Source organism: Emydura macquarii, unplaced genomic scaffold (assembly GCF_026122565.2).
Source record: "Emydura macquarii macquarii isolate MOO-44397 ecotype Brisbane River unplaced genomic scaffold, CSIRO-AGI_Emac_v2 contig_2975, whole genome shotgun sequence".
Taxonomy (NCBI): Eukaryota; Metazoa; Chordata; order Testudines; family Chelidae; genus Emydura; species Emydura macquarii.
Window position 1 is genome coordinate 824,873 of NW_027133112.1, and position 17,747 is coordinate 842,619.

Here is a 17,747-nt window from a genome sequence, read left to right on the forward strand (position 1 = left end):
GCTCTCTCCTTTTCACCAAATAATTATAAAATAAATCAATTGGAATAGAAATATGGTACTTACATTTCAGTGTCTAGTATCTAGAAAAGTATAAACAAGGCATTAGCTGTAGGAAATTTTAGTTTCTGCTGCCTTCACGAGTGCTTTTGCTGTAGCCTGTGGTAAAACTTGGCAAATATCTAGATGAGGTGATGTACCCCCTGGAAGACCTATGCATCCCCCTAGGGCGAGACCCACTGCTGGTGTGGCTATTCAAATGTTTATTCTGAACAAGTCCAGAGGGCAGAAGCCTGGGTGGCCTTTGTAGCCAGAGCATAAATAGTCAGGCATAGGAGTGGCTCATAGACTAGCATTTTAAAAATTAATATTCATGAACAAAAGCCATTAACGGAGGGTTTTACTTTTAAATCTAGCTAGCTAGGGCCTGCTAGCGTCTTTGGCGCTTCTCAGGGCCTGGTTTACTTGAAAGTCCCCTTACAAACGATTTGCTAGCCTGGGAAGGAGCATGTAACGGTAACACCACTGCGTGAAGACACGAGAAGAGGCCCGGGGAGGAGTCGCTCCCCCATTCACACTCGTGCGCAGGACCCACAAGTCCGGAAGCACTAACACGGCGGGCGGCGGCGGAGGGCGCTGCACGAAGCGCGCTGTGGGGGACCGCCCGCCGCCTGGCTTTGCGCCTCTCCCGGCTGCGGTGCGGAGCCGCCATGTCTCCGCTGCGCTGGGGCGCTTGGCTGCTGCTGCTCGCCGGCCCCGCAGCCTCCTCCGCCAGCCCGGCCGACGAGGGCGGCGGGGCGCGGGGAGGGGGAAGCCGCGGGGACGGGGAGCGCGGGGCCCGGGACGAGCCGCAGCGGCAGCACCACGACTCCTCGTACGGCACCTTCGCCAGCGAGTTCTACGACCTGCGCTACCTCTCCGAGGAGGGTGAGGGGGGCCGGCCGGGGTGGCGGGGATCGGAGGAAGCTGCAACCCCCGGCTCGGTGACATGCTCCGAGGCCGGTGGAGGATGCACCGGGACTGGGGGGAGGGGAATGGAGCATGCACCAAGGCGAGCGGGAGGATGGGGCTGGATGCACGGGGGAGGATGAAGCATGTATCGGAGGAGCTGGACGCACTAGGACGCTGGGCAGGGTGGGGAGCATGCATCAGGGGGAGTGGGAGAATGGAGCTGGATACATGGGGAGGATGCACTGGGACCCGGGGGGGGGAGGGGGGAGAAATGGACGGAGCATGCACCGAGGAGATGGGGAGAATTGAACTGGAAGCACTGGGGGGTGGGGTGGAATGGAGCATGCACGGAGGAGATGGGGAGAATGGAGCTGGTTGCATGGGGGGAGGAGAGGGGAATGGAGCATGCACAGAGAAGATGGGGAGAATGGAGCTGGATGCATTGGGGGAGGAGAGGGGAACGGAGCATGCACGGAGGAGATGGGGAGAATGGAGCTGGATGCATTGGGGGAGGAGAGGGGAATGGAGCATGCACAGAGAAGATGGGGAGAATGGAGCTGGTTGCATTGAGGGGCAATGGAATGGAGCATGCACGGAGGAGATGGGGAGAGTGGAACTGGATGTACTGGGACAGGGGGAGGGACATGGGGGAGGAGACTGGATGCACCGAGCGGGGGACTTTGCACCGCGGCCGGGCGCGGGGAGGATGCCTGGGGGTAAGGGGAAGCCACGACCACGGGGTGATTGAGATGGAGCGGCGGCGGGGAGGCGAGGGGATGCTCTGGGGCATTGGGAAGATGGATTTGCCTGGCCCCGGAGTGGGCAGCTGCCCCAAGGCCGGCGGATGGTCCATGGAGGGGGGATGGGCTGCTCCCTTCTTAGCCCCGCACCGACCGGGTCTCCGCCCGCCTAGCCCTGCTTCCCTGCCCTGTCTCAGTGCGGTGCGGCCTGTGCCGTGGAGCCCCCGGGCCCTCCGAGGGCTTCTCCGGCAGTAGCTGGTGCCGGAGGGCGGGAGGCCGGGGCGGCCCCTGGCCTGCTCAGGCTCGTTTCAGCACGATGGCCAGCAACTCGGCGGCGGCGCTTCCCTGCCGTGGCCGGGCGAGCGGGGCGCCCTGCGAGCTGCTGCGGTGGGACCGGGACTCTCTGGAGCACGTTTGGAGCCAGCCCCGTGCCCGGTGTGCGCGGCCTGTGGGGCTCCGACTGCGGGCTCCGTCGGGGGCGGGCGCGGAAGGGGGAGCGTCAGAGGCTCCCGGCAAACTAGAGAGAGCGAGCGAGCTGCCCGTCGCTGGGTCGAAGCTGTGTCTGGGTGTCAGACATGTTTGCTATTGACAAATGCTCTTCCTCATGGGGAAGAGGACCGGCAAAATGAGCACAGCTCCCCCTCCACCAGCTGGCGTGGGCCCCCCACAGCTCCTTTTCCTTTCGGCTGGGGTGCTGAGAGCTCTGCCTCCTGTTTCCGTTGACAATTACCACTGCTGGCGTCTCCTGTCCTGGGAGCAACACTTGGAATCGGGCTGGGCCACAGTGCTGGGCTCCCAGAGATGCCTCATGCTGCGCTCTGCTCTTTTGCAGGGAATACAACCTGCACTCTCCTGGAGCACACTCAAGTGGCGACCTCCTCCATACACTGCCTTTCAGGCTGAATGTGCCAAGTCTCTATTACCACTACTTGCAATTTGAAATGAGGGCTCACATGTATTCCCATTGGGGCAGGAGACCTGTTGCACGGGATCTCATGCAGAGATTGGAAGACCCAGTTAGGTATTAGATTGGGTTTAGCAAAATATTCTGCTCTCTGTGGCCCATTTTATCCTTGGTTCTGTAGTGCAGTCTATCTTCTGTGCTCAACCGTCTATGCTTGGCAGCCAAGCGTTCTCTTCTCACACAGTGGCTTCACATGTTACCTTTACCCTGGTATAAAGATGCCTTGAGACAGACGAAGCATATAGGGGGAGACTTCATTGGCAGAAATCTTTCTGAGAGTCACGCTGATTGTAACATTGTTTAAAGTGATGATGGTGAAGAAAGATTTTTTTCTCCTGTCTGTGAAATCCATTTATCAGAGCTTTTCCGGGTGTTTTATGGATTGATTATGCCTGGTTGCTCCCACGCAGATAGAGTCAGTTCTTTCTCACCATGAGAAATTTTCCAGTTGCTATGCTGACAAGACTGATGTGATTTAGACCAAAAATTGGCTGCTTTTGTGGTTGCAAAACCATTTCTGGAGAGGATAAATACATCATCTTCTCTGGTACATTCCTGAACAGTTTCAGTCACAGAGTTTCTAGCTTCAGCCTGTGAGTTGGATCCCTTACCTCCTTGGCTAGTAAAATTAAGTAGTGAGGTATTATCAGTTGATACTGCTAGTGACTTCTTAAAGGACGGTTGATTGCCAACATCCCTCAGACGTACAGTTGTTTGGGTTTTGTTTAAAGAAGCCATCTCCTGACCATAACAATCTAACCAGTTATTGTCCTGTTCCTAATCTTATCTTTTGAGGAGAGATTATTGATAGAAGTTGTGGCAAGACAATTTGGAAACCTCAGGCACTTCACATTTCTCTTATCCCTTTCTTTCAGTCCGGCATTAGGCCTGGATTTGGTTTGGAAGCTGTACTAGTCACACTGATCTCTTAGCAATGGAAAACAAGAAGTATTCTTGCTGATTATTAGATCAGATTAGAAGCCTTCCATTCACTGACCTGTTTGCAGACCATAGCTAGCTTAGACAGTGCTGCACTTGAGTAGTTCTTTCTTTCCTCTCTGAGAAACCCCAATAGATGATTTGGAGCAATTGCCTGTTTGCCCTGAAGACTTCCCCTTCCAGGATTCCACAGATCCCATATAGTAGTTGAGATCAACCAATGAGGTAAAGCTATGAACAATCCCTAAGATTGAAACCCATGGATATTGAGGAAGGACATTCTACTGAAGGACCGTCAATTTAGAGCATCACTTCCCTTACTGGTTGCATAGAATCTGAGTTGTTGATCTTTGGGGCACGCTGCAAGGCCCATCTTGTTTTTTCAGGCTTTTGACTGAGCAGGGAGGGAAGTGGCTATGCTGGTGTATAATTTCATATGACATGAAGAAGTCTTTGTTTTTTAACTTTTAAAAAGCCTTGTGTTATATTAAATGTCATATATGTGCCTAGAAATGTACTAAGCATATTTTATATATTTTAAAATAAATAAATGGGAGTGATCTTTAAAACTTCAAACTTGTGTGGCTGAACATCTTTGAAAAATAGCTGCTTGAAAAAATAGAGGAATGGAGGGGGTTAAAAAACTAGGTTTTAAGAAATGAAAAATGTCTTTTGCTTGTGTATAGTAAAAGCTTTGAGATACATTACTGCCTGCAGCACTGTGGAGTGCTGCAATAGTACACAACTCCAATAGTGTTAGAGTGATGTGTGTGTTTCTGTGGAGTGCACAGCTTAAAACTTCAATGGATGTGAAAATACAGTTGTAAAACTTCTTAATGCCACACCTAGTTCTTTCTTTTTCTCTTTCTGTCAGTTGAAGAAAAGAATATCGAATTCAAATACCAACATAAAGGCTGAAAACCTGAACCCAGAAAGCGCAGGAAATTCAAAATGTAAGGTTCCAAAAACAATGTTCACTCAGCCTCATTTCACAAAGTATACTGGTGCCAAGTGGACAAGTGAACATTGATTTTGGAGCCCTGACTTTTTCATTATCTGGTTGTTTTGTGTTCAGATTTATGTAGTGTTCTTTAGCTTTAATACTGTCTTTTATCTTTTAACATTAATTTAGTATTAAATCAATTCTTAATGCCAAATTCATCAAAAATACTTTAATGTAGCCCTGTACATATCTGGGTTGGTGAACTGAAACTATATATTTTTAACATTCTTTAACATTCATTTATGGACCAGAGACTCAGGAAACCTGGGCTCACTCCTTGGTTCTGCCACAGACTTCTTGTGTGATCTTAGGCAAGTCACTTATTCTCTCCTAGTGGGATTTTTAGAAATGCCTAAGGGAGTTAGGAGGCTAATTCCCATTGAAAATTAATAGGAGTTAGGTGCCTTTACATGCTTTTGAAAATCCAGTCCTCTCTGCCTCAGTGCCCCATCTTTAAAATGGAAGTAATGGACTCAGTTCTTCACTGCATACAAAGCTCAAGTGCAGTGGAGGAGGGATTAGGAAGGAGCTGATTACAGATCTCTGATTCTTAGCTGACCTGTGGAAAGACCTTCTGCCAACAGAGAATCAGGTGTAGCGGCACCTGGCTCTGCAACACCCCCATCCCTCAAAATTCGTTTAGCAAACAAGAGAATCCAGCCCAATAATAATTTCTCTTATCCACTCTTTTCTTGTTTTGTCTAGTTAGATTGTGAGAACTTCAGGGTGGGACTCTCTTTTACAAAGTTCATGTTCAGTGCCTAGCACAACGAAGCCCTGATCCTGGTTGGGGCCTCTTAGATACTATTCTAATATAGATAAATAATAATTATGGCAATATTTGGATGTATTACACTGCATTCATTATTTCATGATGGTTTATTCTGATTATACAGGTTACCCTTTCCCTACTGCTCCTCCTGTGGATCCATTTGCAAAAATTAGAGTGGATGATTGTGGAAAAACCAAGGGATGCTTTAGGTTGGTGTAGAATAAAAATGTGGATATCTTTCGATTTATAAACATTACTTGACTTCACTTGGGACACTAATAAATCTCCCACATTCATTTTACTAAATGTTTGTTGTCTGCAGTTTTTCACCATGATCAGGGACTATGTTGATGAGCACCTACAGAAATAGTCCCAGTGAGCTCAATGGACTACACCTCTGAATAAGTGCTCACTGTAATGAGCCAACATTGCTCAATCTTACCCTAACGGGATAATTATTGTTAACACTGTAATTTAGAGTATTATATTTAAAATGCAGTATAGTATAGAAATGATATATGTTCTACTAATAGCTGTTGAAAATTGTATTTATGTAACCACCACCATTAACAGTAAGAAATCATGCTGTCTTCAAGTTTTTGATGTAGAAACACAGGTAAGCTATAACAAAAAAGTTGTTCATATTCTGAATGCTAGAAAAAGACACATGTTTTGTTTTCCTGTTTCATTCAGGTATGGTAAACCTGGATGTAATGCAGAAACTTGTGACTATTTTCTCAGTTATCGTAGAATAGGAGCTGATGTAGAGTTTGAGTTGAGTGCTGACACTGATGGTTGGGTGGCAGTAGGATTTTCTTCAGACAAGAAAATGGTAAGACACCTAAAAGTTAATGTTGTTTCATGTTAACAAAGTATACAATCTTTTATGTATTAAAATAGGCACAATTTATATTGGATTTGAAAAGTATGTGGCAGATGTAGAAAAAGATACACTTTACAATGAGAAATAATATTTAATGCTTACATAGTGCTTTTCATCCCAAGTTTGCAAAGCCGTTTACCAAGGAGGGGGAGTATTATTAACCCCAATTTTACAGGTTAGGAAGCAGAGGTGTAAAGAGATGAAGTGAAAGTCAGACAGCAGATCAGGGAATAGAACCCAGGCCTGCTGATGCTTGGTCAAATTGCCCCATCTACTGGATCATCCCACCTCCCTTCAGAATGAAAGACAACAGTGATCTTTGGCTGCTGTTGTTGAATATAAGATTGTTAATGAGGTTGCACCATTTAATTTTTAAAAAAATCATTCAAGAACAATAAGTCTTCTAAGGGTTCTGTATCAGTGTTTAATGGAGCAAAGTATACAGAAGCTAATGAAGTGTAAAGTTTTCTTGAATAAGCGGATTATTTTTCCCACTGTAGAAATCTGCACTTACCCATTAAACTCTCAAAGGGATACCCACTTCCTCTTTCTTCCACCACCACCCCATATTCCTTAAAAGCTAGGTGAATTTAGAGAGAAAATTATTATTACTAATTTAAATACACATGCTATATAAAGCAAGCTTATTTAGATTTGTTCTTTTGCTTTTTAAAAAGGTTTTAAACCGGGCTGGCTCATTTATTCTTGTTCCTGTGATTTTTATATTTCAGATGCATTCTTTTTATTGCGGTTTTATGAGGAAAGCAAGAATTGAACAATAGAATTTTGTTATACAAATCGTGATTCTCATTAACATATTTAAGCTTAGAGCACAGTTTATAATGTTATCTATAAATGATTGCATATTAAAACATACCCATCTACAACAGAAAATACATTTATGTAAAACATCCCAAGTCAGAGGGCAAGAGTATTTAGAGTGAAATTAGAAAGTTGCATGTGGACGCTATAAACTGAAAAATATGATAGTGTTTAATGGTCCTTAACTAGAGTCCATTGAAGCAATAGAAAGACTCCCACTGATATCAGCCGTTGGCTTTGGATCAGGCCCAAAATGAGGAGCACAAAGAAAATGTGAGGGGAGATGCTTTCCCATCCTACCCATGTAAACGGTATTATGTTGTAAATAAAAATATTAATCTCCAGTATGCTTCATGTAGTCTTAAGAAATAGTTCTAGGGCCAAATTTTTAAAGGTATTTAAGAGCCTCAAGATAAAGAGAGCGGGATTTTCAAAAGCACCTAGGCACCTAACTTTCCTAGGCACCTGTCTGTACCTTTAAAAATCTGGCCTCTCGTCTATATCAGGTTAACAGTGGTAACATGCAGCCTTATCCAGTAGATGGTGCTCCCACACAATCAGAATTTCAAAATGAATGATTTGGTTTTTAACCTGCTATGTATGAGATGCTGTACATCACTGAGTCAGGCTAAAATGCCATTTATCATTTCAGGCTTTATTGCTGCTTGTATCTGTTAATTTTATCTATTTTCCCAGTAATTTCCCAGCCAAATGAGTGTCCTAGAATATGTAGGATTTGTTATTGTAAATTACGCTGAGCTTTGTGGCAACAGAGCTGCAACAATCCTTCCTTCATTGTCAAAATTCTGTCTTAGTGGAATCAAGCCCCTGCTTCTGGCCTGAGTAGCCAGCAGAGTTTGGGGAAGAAAAGCATCTTGATTCTTTGATGGATTATTTTTTCATTGCCCTGTGTGGTTTTCAGTATTCTTTGTCTTGAATAGCATAATTCTTGTTCCATTTTTGTGCTCTGTTTCTTATTAGGATTTTGTACTCCTCTTCTATTCATTTAGGTTCAGATTTTATTATTCTTATTTGTTGATTTAGAATTATAATCTGATATGCTTGCTCATGCTGAATAGAACATTACTACTGAATAGAACTATTGAATAGAACATCCACTATTTGTACAGTTGAGGTCATGGAGTGCGGTACCACTCTTTGTGAGCAAAGGTGTCAGAATCTGGCCCTTATTTATTCAATGTCAACAATGTGCTTGTCACTGTAGTATGTTCAGAAATAAGGACAATCCCTGTCTTGAAGCATTTACAGGCTAAAAGACATAGAAGTGGGACCCGAACTCCAGAGGAGGGGATAATTTAAAGGACTTTATTTGTTTTTGTTTGTTTGTTTCACCTATAATTATTATAAATTAACTTGTGGGTATAATGCAAGAAGTCAGTTTTTAGGAGGGATTTGAATGAGGAGAAAGTGATTTATGGTGAACTGAGGTTGAGAAGTCATTCCATACAAAGGGGGCACTGTAGAAAAAATGCAGAGATATGGGTGTAGATTAAGAAGGAAATGAATGGGGCATCATGGCTGACATAATAGCCAGAATTGTGGGCTGGGGAGGACTTGATAGGAGAAAATATGCAAAGTGTAGGGCAGGGCGGATTTCTGCAGAACCTTACCAACAAAGACCTAGGAAGTTGAAATTCAACATGGCATGTAAAGGAGAACTATTAGAAGGATTCCAGATGACTGCTGGATGACTGAGGATGACATGGCAAGAACAGCTAGGCAAGGAAAATACTTTAACATCCATTGTTTTAAAAATTGATTGGGTTGAAGAGTTTTGGCTACAGAATAGTTCAAAACAACATTTTAACTTGGTTTTGTTTTTTTAATGTGGAAGGTGCTATTTTTTAAAACTCTCCTTGTCCTTAGACAGCAGTGAAGAATTTTTGCTCAAACCTATACAAAAAAAATTAAACCTTTAAGCACAAATTAAGCCTGAGGTGAAAGTTTTTGAGAACAGTGTAAATGAAAACAGGAGGTTAGAATGGAAGCATTTATATAACCTCAATCGTAGCAGTCACCACCTCTCCCATAATAATACCAAGCACCTGGAGCTTTTCAAGTGCATGTCATACCTAATCCTCCCATTTTTCAACCTTTTTATAAGAAGACTTTTACACATTATTGGCTGCTAAATTAATGTACCACTCCTTACTTTGTCCACATCCTTAATTGTCCATATCCATTTTGTTCCCCAAAGCATTGTGTGCTACCAGGACTAGGTGAGAAAAGAAAGTTATGAATCTTTTGCAACCTTCATAAAAGAACAGACTTGCTTAAGGATAAAGTCAGCAAGCATTATTTCCTCCTTCAATGTGATATATTGGTGACATTAGTACTACAGCTGTGGGGTATGTTGTTACCCAGTACTCACATCTACACCACTGGTATTAACTTACTTACCGACAACGTACAAAACTTAAGGTTTATTCCTGATACTAATGCCTCTGGAAGGGTGTACATTTGGAAGTAATATTTATTCCTTGAATGATTAAGTGTCTTTGCTGCTTCAGCAGTGTTTTTGAATAACTGTTTTAGGAACATAGTACTTTTGTGAATAGCCTACACAGATAACACTTTTTTTCATCCATTTGTTTGTTTCTCTGATTGTGTTTCTGTGTCATTGTCTACAATATGTGCAGATGCAAATTTGCCCTTGTTCCTTTAGTATTTCATAGTATTCCATTTGTTTAACTGAATTCCGACTTTGCGCTTAGGTGATATGTAATATGGGAAGGAATTCGGAAAAGCACTACTGAATTAAAGTGGATTCTTTGCAGTTATGCAATTATCCCTTCAGATTTTTTAGATTTGTTTCTTGCTGCTGATTAGATTATTTAGCATTTAATGTATCCCAAAAGTGTGGTAAGTTTGCATATTATGAACAACAACAAAAAAATGGCCCTCCATTCTAGTTACTTAAATTATGTCAGGGAGTTGCCATCCTATGAGAATTTAGTATACTTCTTGGGGACAATCAGAAAGTGGCCTGCATATCCATAAATAGATAGAAAGTGTAAATATTACCATTGACTTTTCGCTGCACAACCTGCAGGAGGGATTTGAACCAAGAAAAGTGGAACTAGAGCCTTTAATATAGTCAGATTTTACAGTGAAAATTATGTAATGTGAATACTCTTATTGATATTAAAACATTTATTGCCTATTATTGTTTTTTTTCTAAAAATAAAACTTTCAAAAGGTAGAACTCTGACTCATTTCTTTCTTGCCATATAGGGTGGAGATGACGTCATGGCTTGTGTTCATGATGACAATGGAAGGGTCCGAATACAGCACTTTTATAATGTTGGTCAGTGGGCTAAAGAGATTCAGAGAAATCCAGCTAGAGATGAAGAAGGGGTTTTTGAAAGCAACCGTGTGACTTGTCGTTTTAAACGTCCTGTGTATGTTCCCAGAGATGAAACTATCGTAGATCTTCACTTGAGCTGGTACTATTTGTTTGCTTGGGGTCCAGCAATTCAGGGTAAGTTGATGGTATGTGACCACGACTACATGCTTCAATCTATTCCATCACTATAAAAGGAATTAAAATAGTTTGCAAAAGATGTTCAGATTTCTGTTTACAATAGCTGTGTGTGTATATGTAAATTAAGGGGACACTGTCAAGCTAAATCACACAAAAATTCCTTACCTACTCTTTTTGGATTATTTCTATTTCCAAAAGCTAAAATTGATTGTAGATACTTCAAAACTATCAGTTCATGATTCTTCTGAAGGATAATGTTCATGGTTTGTTATTCAAGTTTCGTATGATTTATTCAGAGTTTTATCTTCTGGCACTATGTTAACTGTTTATGTAATGCTGTGTTTTTGTGAAGATTTCCTATTTGGCTAGAAACACCTTTTTTAAACTTATGAAAATCTTTCTTTGATATAGTAACTAGCAATAAGAGGAGGTGAGGTTATCTAGCGGGGGAAAAAAGAGAAATCAGACTTGGTTTAATTCACATGCTATGCTCATCACTTTTTCTATTCTTTGCTTATTAAAGGTTCTATAACTCGGCATGACATAGACTCACCACCTGTATCAGAGCGTGTTGTCAGTATTTACAAGTATGAAGACATTTTTATGCCATCAGCTGCCTATCAGACCTTTTCTTCTCCATTCTGTTTGCTTCTTATTGTTGCACTTACCTTTTATTTACTGATGGGAACCCCATGATCACAGGTGGATATGAATGGAAGATAGTGAGGATTTGTTAGTGAGAGCTCCTCAAGATGGATGCATTTTCTGTTGGAATTCATATCACATTATAGTCTAGCTGCTGTGTTGAAAATTTCATCTTCTCAGCAAAGAAATAACATCTCCTTTGAGCAGTAAAGATGTGCCAAATAATTAAGAATAATCAAGGAACAAGTAACAAACCACTTCCAATGTAACTACTAGTTGTTTAATTAACAATACTTTTATAAATTGTGTGTGTGTGTGTGTGTATGTTGGGGGAATTTAGTGATGGACATATAGAATCAAATTATTTAATATGCAATTTCATTCAAGTAAAGAAATAAAAATTGGAGAAATATTGTCTGTTAAATACTTGTGGTGCAGATAGCACACCTGTAAGTGCAGTTCCTGAACTCAAAGTCAGGGTATTGTCACAGCACTGCTGTTTAATAAGGACTGCTCTCCAATAATGGGCTGTTCAACTCTTAAAATACTTTGAATTTGAAAAAACAACTCACAAGCCTAAATGGTCCTGGTGCTTTCCAAAACCAGAAAATGCTTCAAATTCCCTGTACAAACAAAATTAAGCTTTCCATTACAGAAGGCTAATAATTATCTGAACTATAAAAATAATTCTTAGACACAGCCCTACTTAAGAAAAATTGGCTAAACTTTTTCATTAATGAGAGATGATGCTGTTTAAACAAGGAAGAAGAAAATTAATGGTGGTATAAATTCTTCATGATACAGAGAAACTCCTAAAATTACATAGAATATAGAAGCCCCTGTAAGCCATAAGACATCTTCCCAATATATAAAGTAAGTATTTTTTTAATGAAAAAAATGTTACTTAGATGTAAATATGTTTTTAAACAACTGTTTTGCATTAACCCTAAGGTGTCCGTTCTCCCCTTGTTATGTGCCCATAAATCCAATTCATGTTAAAAATGAAAAGGAGCAGCAGCTCATTGTTTCCAGAGGAATGCAAACATGATCTATGGTACTAATGTGAAAATATGGGAATAAATAAGAAGAGCTTTAACTTCAGTTTCATTAGAACCACAGGTAAATCATATTTATCCAATGAGGAAAAAGACAAACCAAGCAGGAAAATAGATCTGAATTTTCTATCTTTGAAAAGTATTACAAAAATGGAAAGAAAATAGTTAAGTGTTATTGGGAATGGGAGTTGCAGAAATGTATCAAATGAAGAATAGACCACAACGAATTCTAAAATATTTTGTGTTATTGCTGTACATTTTCACTGTTTACATGATAGGGAATTTATGATTACCTGAAGCAGGGAAGGAACTGTATCTTTAAACACCTGGTCTTACAGATAGCACATGCACAAATCTTCCATCCACCCAAGTGGGAGTTCTGCAAGCTTAAGGTTTGCAGGTTCAGAAACTAATTTATACGACAGAATTACGCTGTTGTGTCAAGAATACACAGGCTTTGACGTGTCTGAGAACTCTTTAGCTCTGTGTACTTGTAGAGTGTTTTAGAGATGCTGTTTCCATCTTAGTTACTGCATGGTCAGGCAATAAGAAAAAATTTAACTGAAGTTCTGTAATTTGTGCATCATTACCCGCATTCTGAAATTTGCAGGTTGAATTCTTTTTAAGGTTTTGGATTCCACAGAACTATGTGCTTAAAATATGAAAATTTTTGGTTTAAATGATTATTTACCAATCTAGCAAGTATTTTATCCATATTTCAAATTGCAACATTGGGTTCAAAAAAGGAGTTTGAATTAGAAAAAGAAGTTTATACTTTAAAGTGCTTCATACACTAAGATAAAGTCATTATTTATTTCAGCAAGCGAACCCTCTGTGCCTGATTAACCAACTAATTAAATATTTGATTAAGTATAGTTGTAGTGGGCCAGATCTTTGTCCCTGATAAGGTCTGCTTTGTGCAACTCTGGGAGTAAATCATAGCCTAATGTTTCGTAAGCAGACGAGCTTCTTCAGGTTTAGAGGAATCCTTAGGTGGCATAGATCTGGGGTAGCTGGTTCTATGCCACAGTCCCAAACACTGGGGAGGAAAATGGTCAGAGCGTGCTGCGTGTCCCATGTGCTGCTTAAGTTACAGAAAGGAGCGTCGTTAAGCTCCCAGGCAGGGGCCAGTTTGACTGCCAGCTTAAGTTAAAGCAGCTGCAGGCCTGCTCTAATGAAGTCACTTGCAACAGCACCCAAGGGGCTGTTCTAACAGTTGTAAGTTACTGGAGCGTAACTTAACCCCACCTTTGGCTCTCCTGCCTCCCCTTGAGTCCTGGCTGACCCTCAAAATTGGGGTCAGTCTATACAAAGACAGTAAAAATAACACTAAGGTAGAGAGAGAGTTTTAATCAACCTTACAAAAGTAACCATATTCAGAGCTGAGGTGAAACCTTTGCACTTAATTCATTCCTTTATGTCGTGCTAGTGCAGAATACACACTATTTCAGATTGCAGAGTTTTCAGGGCTGGTGGCTGAGCCTATGTTGTACATTAGGGCAAAAGTTTGCCTTCACTTTCTGACTCTGCTTTTGTGGATTAAAGGTTCACCTTTTACCTGACATTAATGTATTTTTTTTCTGTTGTACTTTCCTTTTGTTCAGATATTAGTAGCAGTTTGCACTTCTATAGCACCTTTCATCCAAGGATTTCAAAGTGCTTAGCAGGTCCTACCTAACCTTAATAATAGGGAAAAATACAGCAAGTCCATATTAAAAAAAAAAAAAAAAGAGAGAGAGAGAGAGAGAGAGAAACTATATTATTCTTTAGCTTTTCAGTTGATGTTTGAGTCTGGATCTATTATTAATTATTATTATTCTACTATACCATAATTTTACATGGTACTTTATTGACATTAGAAAGGCACAATCCCCACCCCAAATAATTTAAAATTAAAGATGGAATGGAAGAGAGTTTAAGGAGAGTAGAAGGCTGCAAACAGCTATTGAGGATTAGAGGTATGAGAGTGAATAATAGTGGAAAAGTAGAACTGCTTGGCCAAGAACAGAGCAGAAGGAAGAGAGAACAAGCCTATAGGGAACAAAGTTGGAACTTTCTCCATGAGCAGGAGAACAGAGAAGGAACAAAGATAAAAAAGCTGAGGAGAGAAATAAGGCTGGAAACTTAATATTTATTCTGTATTGGAAAATCTTCTTTTCCTTATAGAATCACTGCAATCTTCTTCCTAACAAATTTGGCATTTTAAAATGTTTAGAAGGTGTCTCCTATCATCTAGAATAACAAAAACTTCTGGAAATGCCTATCACCAAAAATAAATGTCAGAATTGGGTACATGGTAGATAAAGTAGCACTGAGTTAGAAATGAAACATCAGAAGCAGCCCAGTTTCAGAATTTTCACCAAAGAAGATAAAATTGTTTGGGCTGCTAGTATTTGGAGAGGACAGGAAGAGGGTGAAACTGCAGCAACTCTATAATTAGGTTTGGAAGGATTAGATATTTACTGGTAAATGTCAATAAACATTGATTTCACCGTATATGCACAAACCAACAAAAAATATTTCCATCAATGATAACTGAAATTTACAGATAGGCAAAGTAAGAAAAATTCAGCTTGAGCACTTACTAGAATGTGATTTAAGGATATGTACTTTTTATATTTTGAAGTGTGATGCTGAAATTAGTGTTAATGGTTGTAAAGCATTAACTTTTTGAATCTCTATATCTACTGCCGTTAAATAATTGTCCGTCCCCCCAGTTTTCAACTGTGACTATTTATATCAAATAAAAATTGAAAAAAATGCTTAAACTTTAAAATTTTGCACAAGTGTGAAAATTGTAACCGATAATTGAAAAAAATACTTCAGAATAAACGTTGATGTAGTCGGTCAGTTGTGATAAAAAATTGAATTCTGCCAAGCCTAACTATAACAGAGAGGAAGGGTCTGGGTTTTAGTGAAATTTGACTCTTCGTTAGTAGTAACTCAGCATGGTCGGTAACTCCTTCTTATATGTTGTTGTTTTAAATACTAAAAAGCAGTAGTTAGTCCCTGTTATGATGAAGTACCCATAAACCTGCTTTACATTTAATTTATTGCTTGTGGAGGGTGCCCTGGAAACTAAAGTCCTCTTTACCCACAGAAGTTGTATGCAGCTGTGTTCTTCATACTTCCCATCCTAGGTATTTAGTGGTTGTCTTGTGCACTGAAGAATGAAGTTTTTTGTGTGTCTTACATATTTTCACCCTCTTTTGCATAACTGGATGATATCCTTATTATTCATATAAATGTCTAGTCTTTTTCTGAAACCTGCTATGCTCTTTGCTTATATCTGGTGGCAGTACATTCTATGGCTTCCTTTTATGTTGTCTAAAGGCAAGAATGTCAGAAGCCATAACATGGCTCTGAAGGAGAGGGGGGGATTGCGGGGAGGGTGGGTAACAAGGACTGTGCGCCTCTCTGCATGGCCATGTTAAGGCTACCCAGATCATGGTCTGAAGTCCTTGCCAGATCTCAGCCCTGTGCTGCTTATGTTACTCCCAATCATTGTAAACAAGTGAGTGGAGAGAGTGTGGGGAAATTATCCTCTTTCCCTGCAATGTACCAGACTTGGCTGGGTGCAAGACAGAATGTATCTCTTTCAGAGCTCTCTGATCTTCTCAGACCTCTTCCAGAGGTGGTGCAGGTAACCACCCCTTATTCAGGACGGAGGCTAAAATATTATAAATAAAGCCCTACATTTTTTAAAATTTATGTTGTCTTTTAATGTCATTGAATGCTCTCTTGTTTTGGCACTATGAAATGGGGTAAACAGGAGTTCCTATCTGATTACCTTTATACCATTCATTATTTTATATATCTCTGTCATATCTTCTCTTATTTGTCACCTCCAGATAATTTCCCAAAATAGAAGAAACATGGTTCGGTTCTGTATGAACTGTGTCAGAAGGAACCATGTGTTTTTCCTTCCCTAGAAGCAGGTTGCAAATACCACTGTAAAATTACAGAAATGCAATATCAATTTTTTTCACAGATATCCATGATATCCACTACACATACACTGTGTAATTAGTCTAGAAGCTGGAATAGCTGGCATAAACAAACAACTAAATGAAACCTAAATACTATAAACTTATACATTCTATATGGATAACATGGATACAATCAACAACATCCATTTAGACCCTGATCTTGTAATGTGTAGACAGTAGGGGCAAGCAGTCTGCTCGCATGCTATCATTGCAGGATTCAAGCATCAGTAAGTATTTTTAGAATAAAATGGGTAAACTGATTTATTAAGTATAATCATAAGATATTGTTTAAACAAAAATGAGGTTAATAATTTCTTATACTTATTGCTTTCTCTTAAGTGTTTGAGGTATTTACTTAAGACAGATTGTGCCAGCCTTAATCACATTAACTAAAGAACTACTCAATATGTGTAAGAGAGACAGAATCTGACCCTAATGAAAATTCAGCTTTTATGTAGATTCTATCCAGGCCGATGTAGACTAAAGACCACATTCTTCCCTAAATTGCATATTCACATAAATCTAGAATTTGACCCTAAAGGCTTGACTCTGCCCTTTGAGATATGGAAACACATCACCTGGTACAGGATCTTGACAAATCAGCTGCTGGCCATGCAGAAGCATACTAGTCATTTCACAGGGGACACAGCTATATATGCTTGAGTATCAGGGTGGAACTGAGCTCTATTTTTGTGCTTAAGGGCTTTCATTGTAGATCAAGCCTTTACCCTACCCTAATTTAATCTCATTGTTAGTGGCATTTCTGCTGTGTTGTATCAGAGTTGCATTAGACTCTGATACAACATTAAACTATGCCTAGCTTCCGTGTGGATACTTCTGACAGGCTGTGGAAGCTTTAAAAAACTGTCAGATTTCCACTGTAGAAGGCAGTCAAGGGAAATAAAGATTATATATTTGTGTATTATGTGCCAGATTTTTAAAACCTGCCCTCCGTTTCTGCATTCACAATTATTTGTGTGTGCAATTTAGATGTCTAAGCATCTGATTTTGCACAAAAATAAGGTATAGATAAACCCCAATTTTTTCTGAAACCATTTTCTCTATATGTGTTATTGGTAATTTATTTTAGCTACACACACACACATTAAATAAATAAATACCAAAACTGAGTTTTTACATAGATTAGTTTTTGGATATCTACTAAGACATTTGTAAAAATCAGCTATATTTGTACTTACATGTCTAAATGATCTAAATTAAGTCACTGCTAAACTGCCAGTCACATAACAGACCAGAGTACCAACATAAGATGAGTGGATGATAGGTGTGAGGAAGCACTTTGAAAATGTAGTAACATTACTTTCTTTTAAAGTGCATGAATGAGTTACATATATTAACCAAATCACCATAATAAATAGTATGGAATGTTTTTATTTTGGGTTCATGTTACACTCCTTCAGAAATATAGTCCCTTCCCTTATTTTACTAGAGTATGAGAAGGGGAACATTCTTCCAATTTGG

The 17,747-nt window shown here is 40.1% G+C and overlaps 1 protein-coding gene across 1 annotated transcript; it reads left to right on the top strand.

The window, feature by feature from the left end:
- Window positions 1-707: 707 nt before the first annotated feature.
- Window positions 708-11,627, top strand: FRRS1L (ferric chelate reductase 1 like). Its single transcript, XM_067569953.1, has 5 exons — window positions 708-924; window positions 5,491-5,575; window positions 6,060-6,198; window positions 10,327-10,573; window positions 11,100-11,627. The coding sequence occupies exons 1-5, from the start codon at window positions 708-710 to the stop codon at window positions 11,270-11,272; spliced, it is 861 nt and encodes a 286-aa protein (XP_067426054.1). The 3' UTR covers window positions 11,273-11,627.
- Window positions 11,628-17,747: the final 6,120 nt, after the last annotated feature.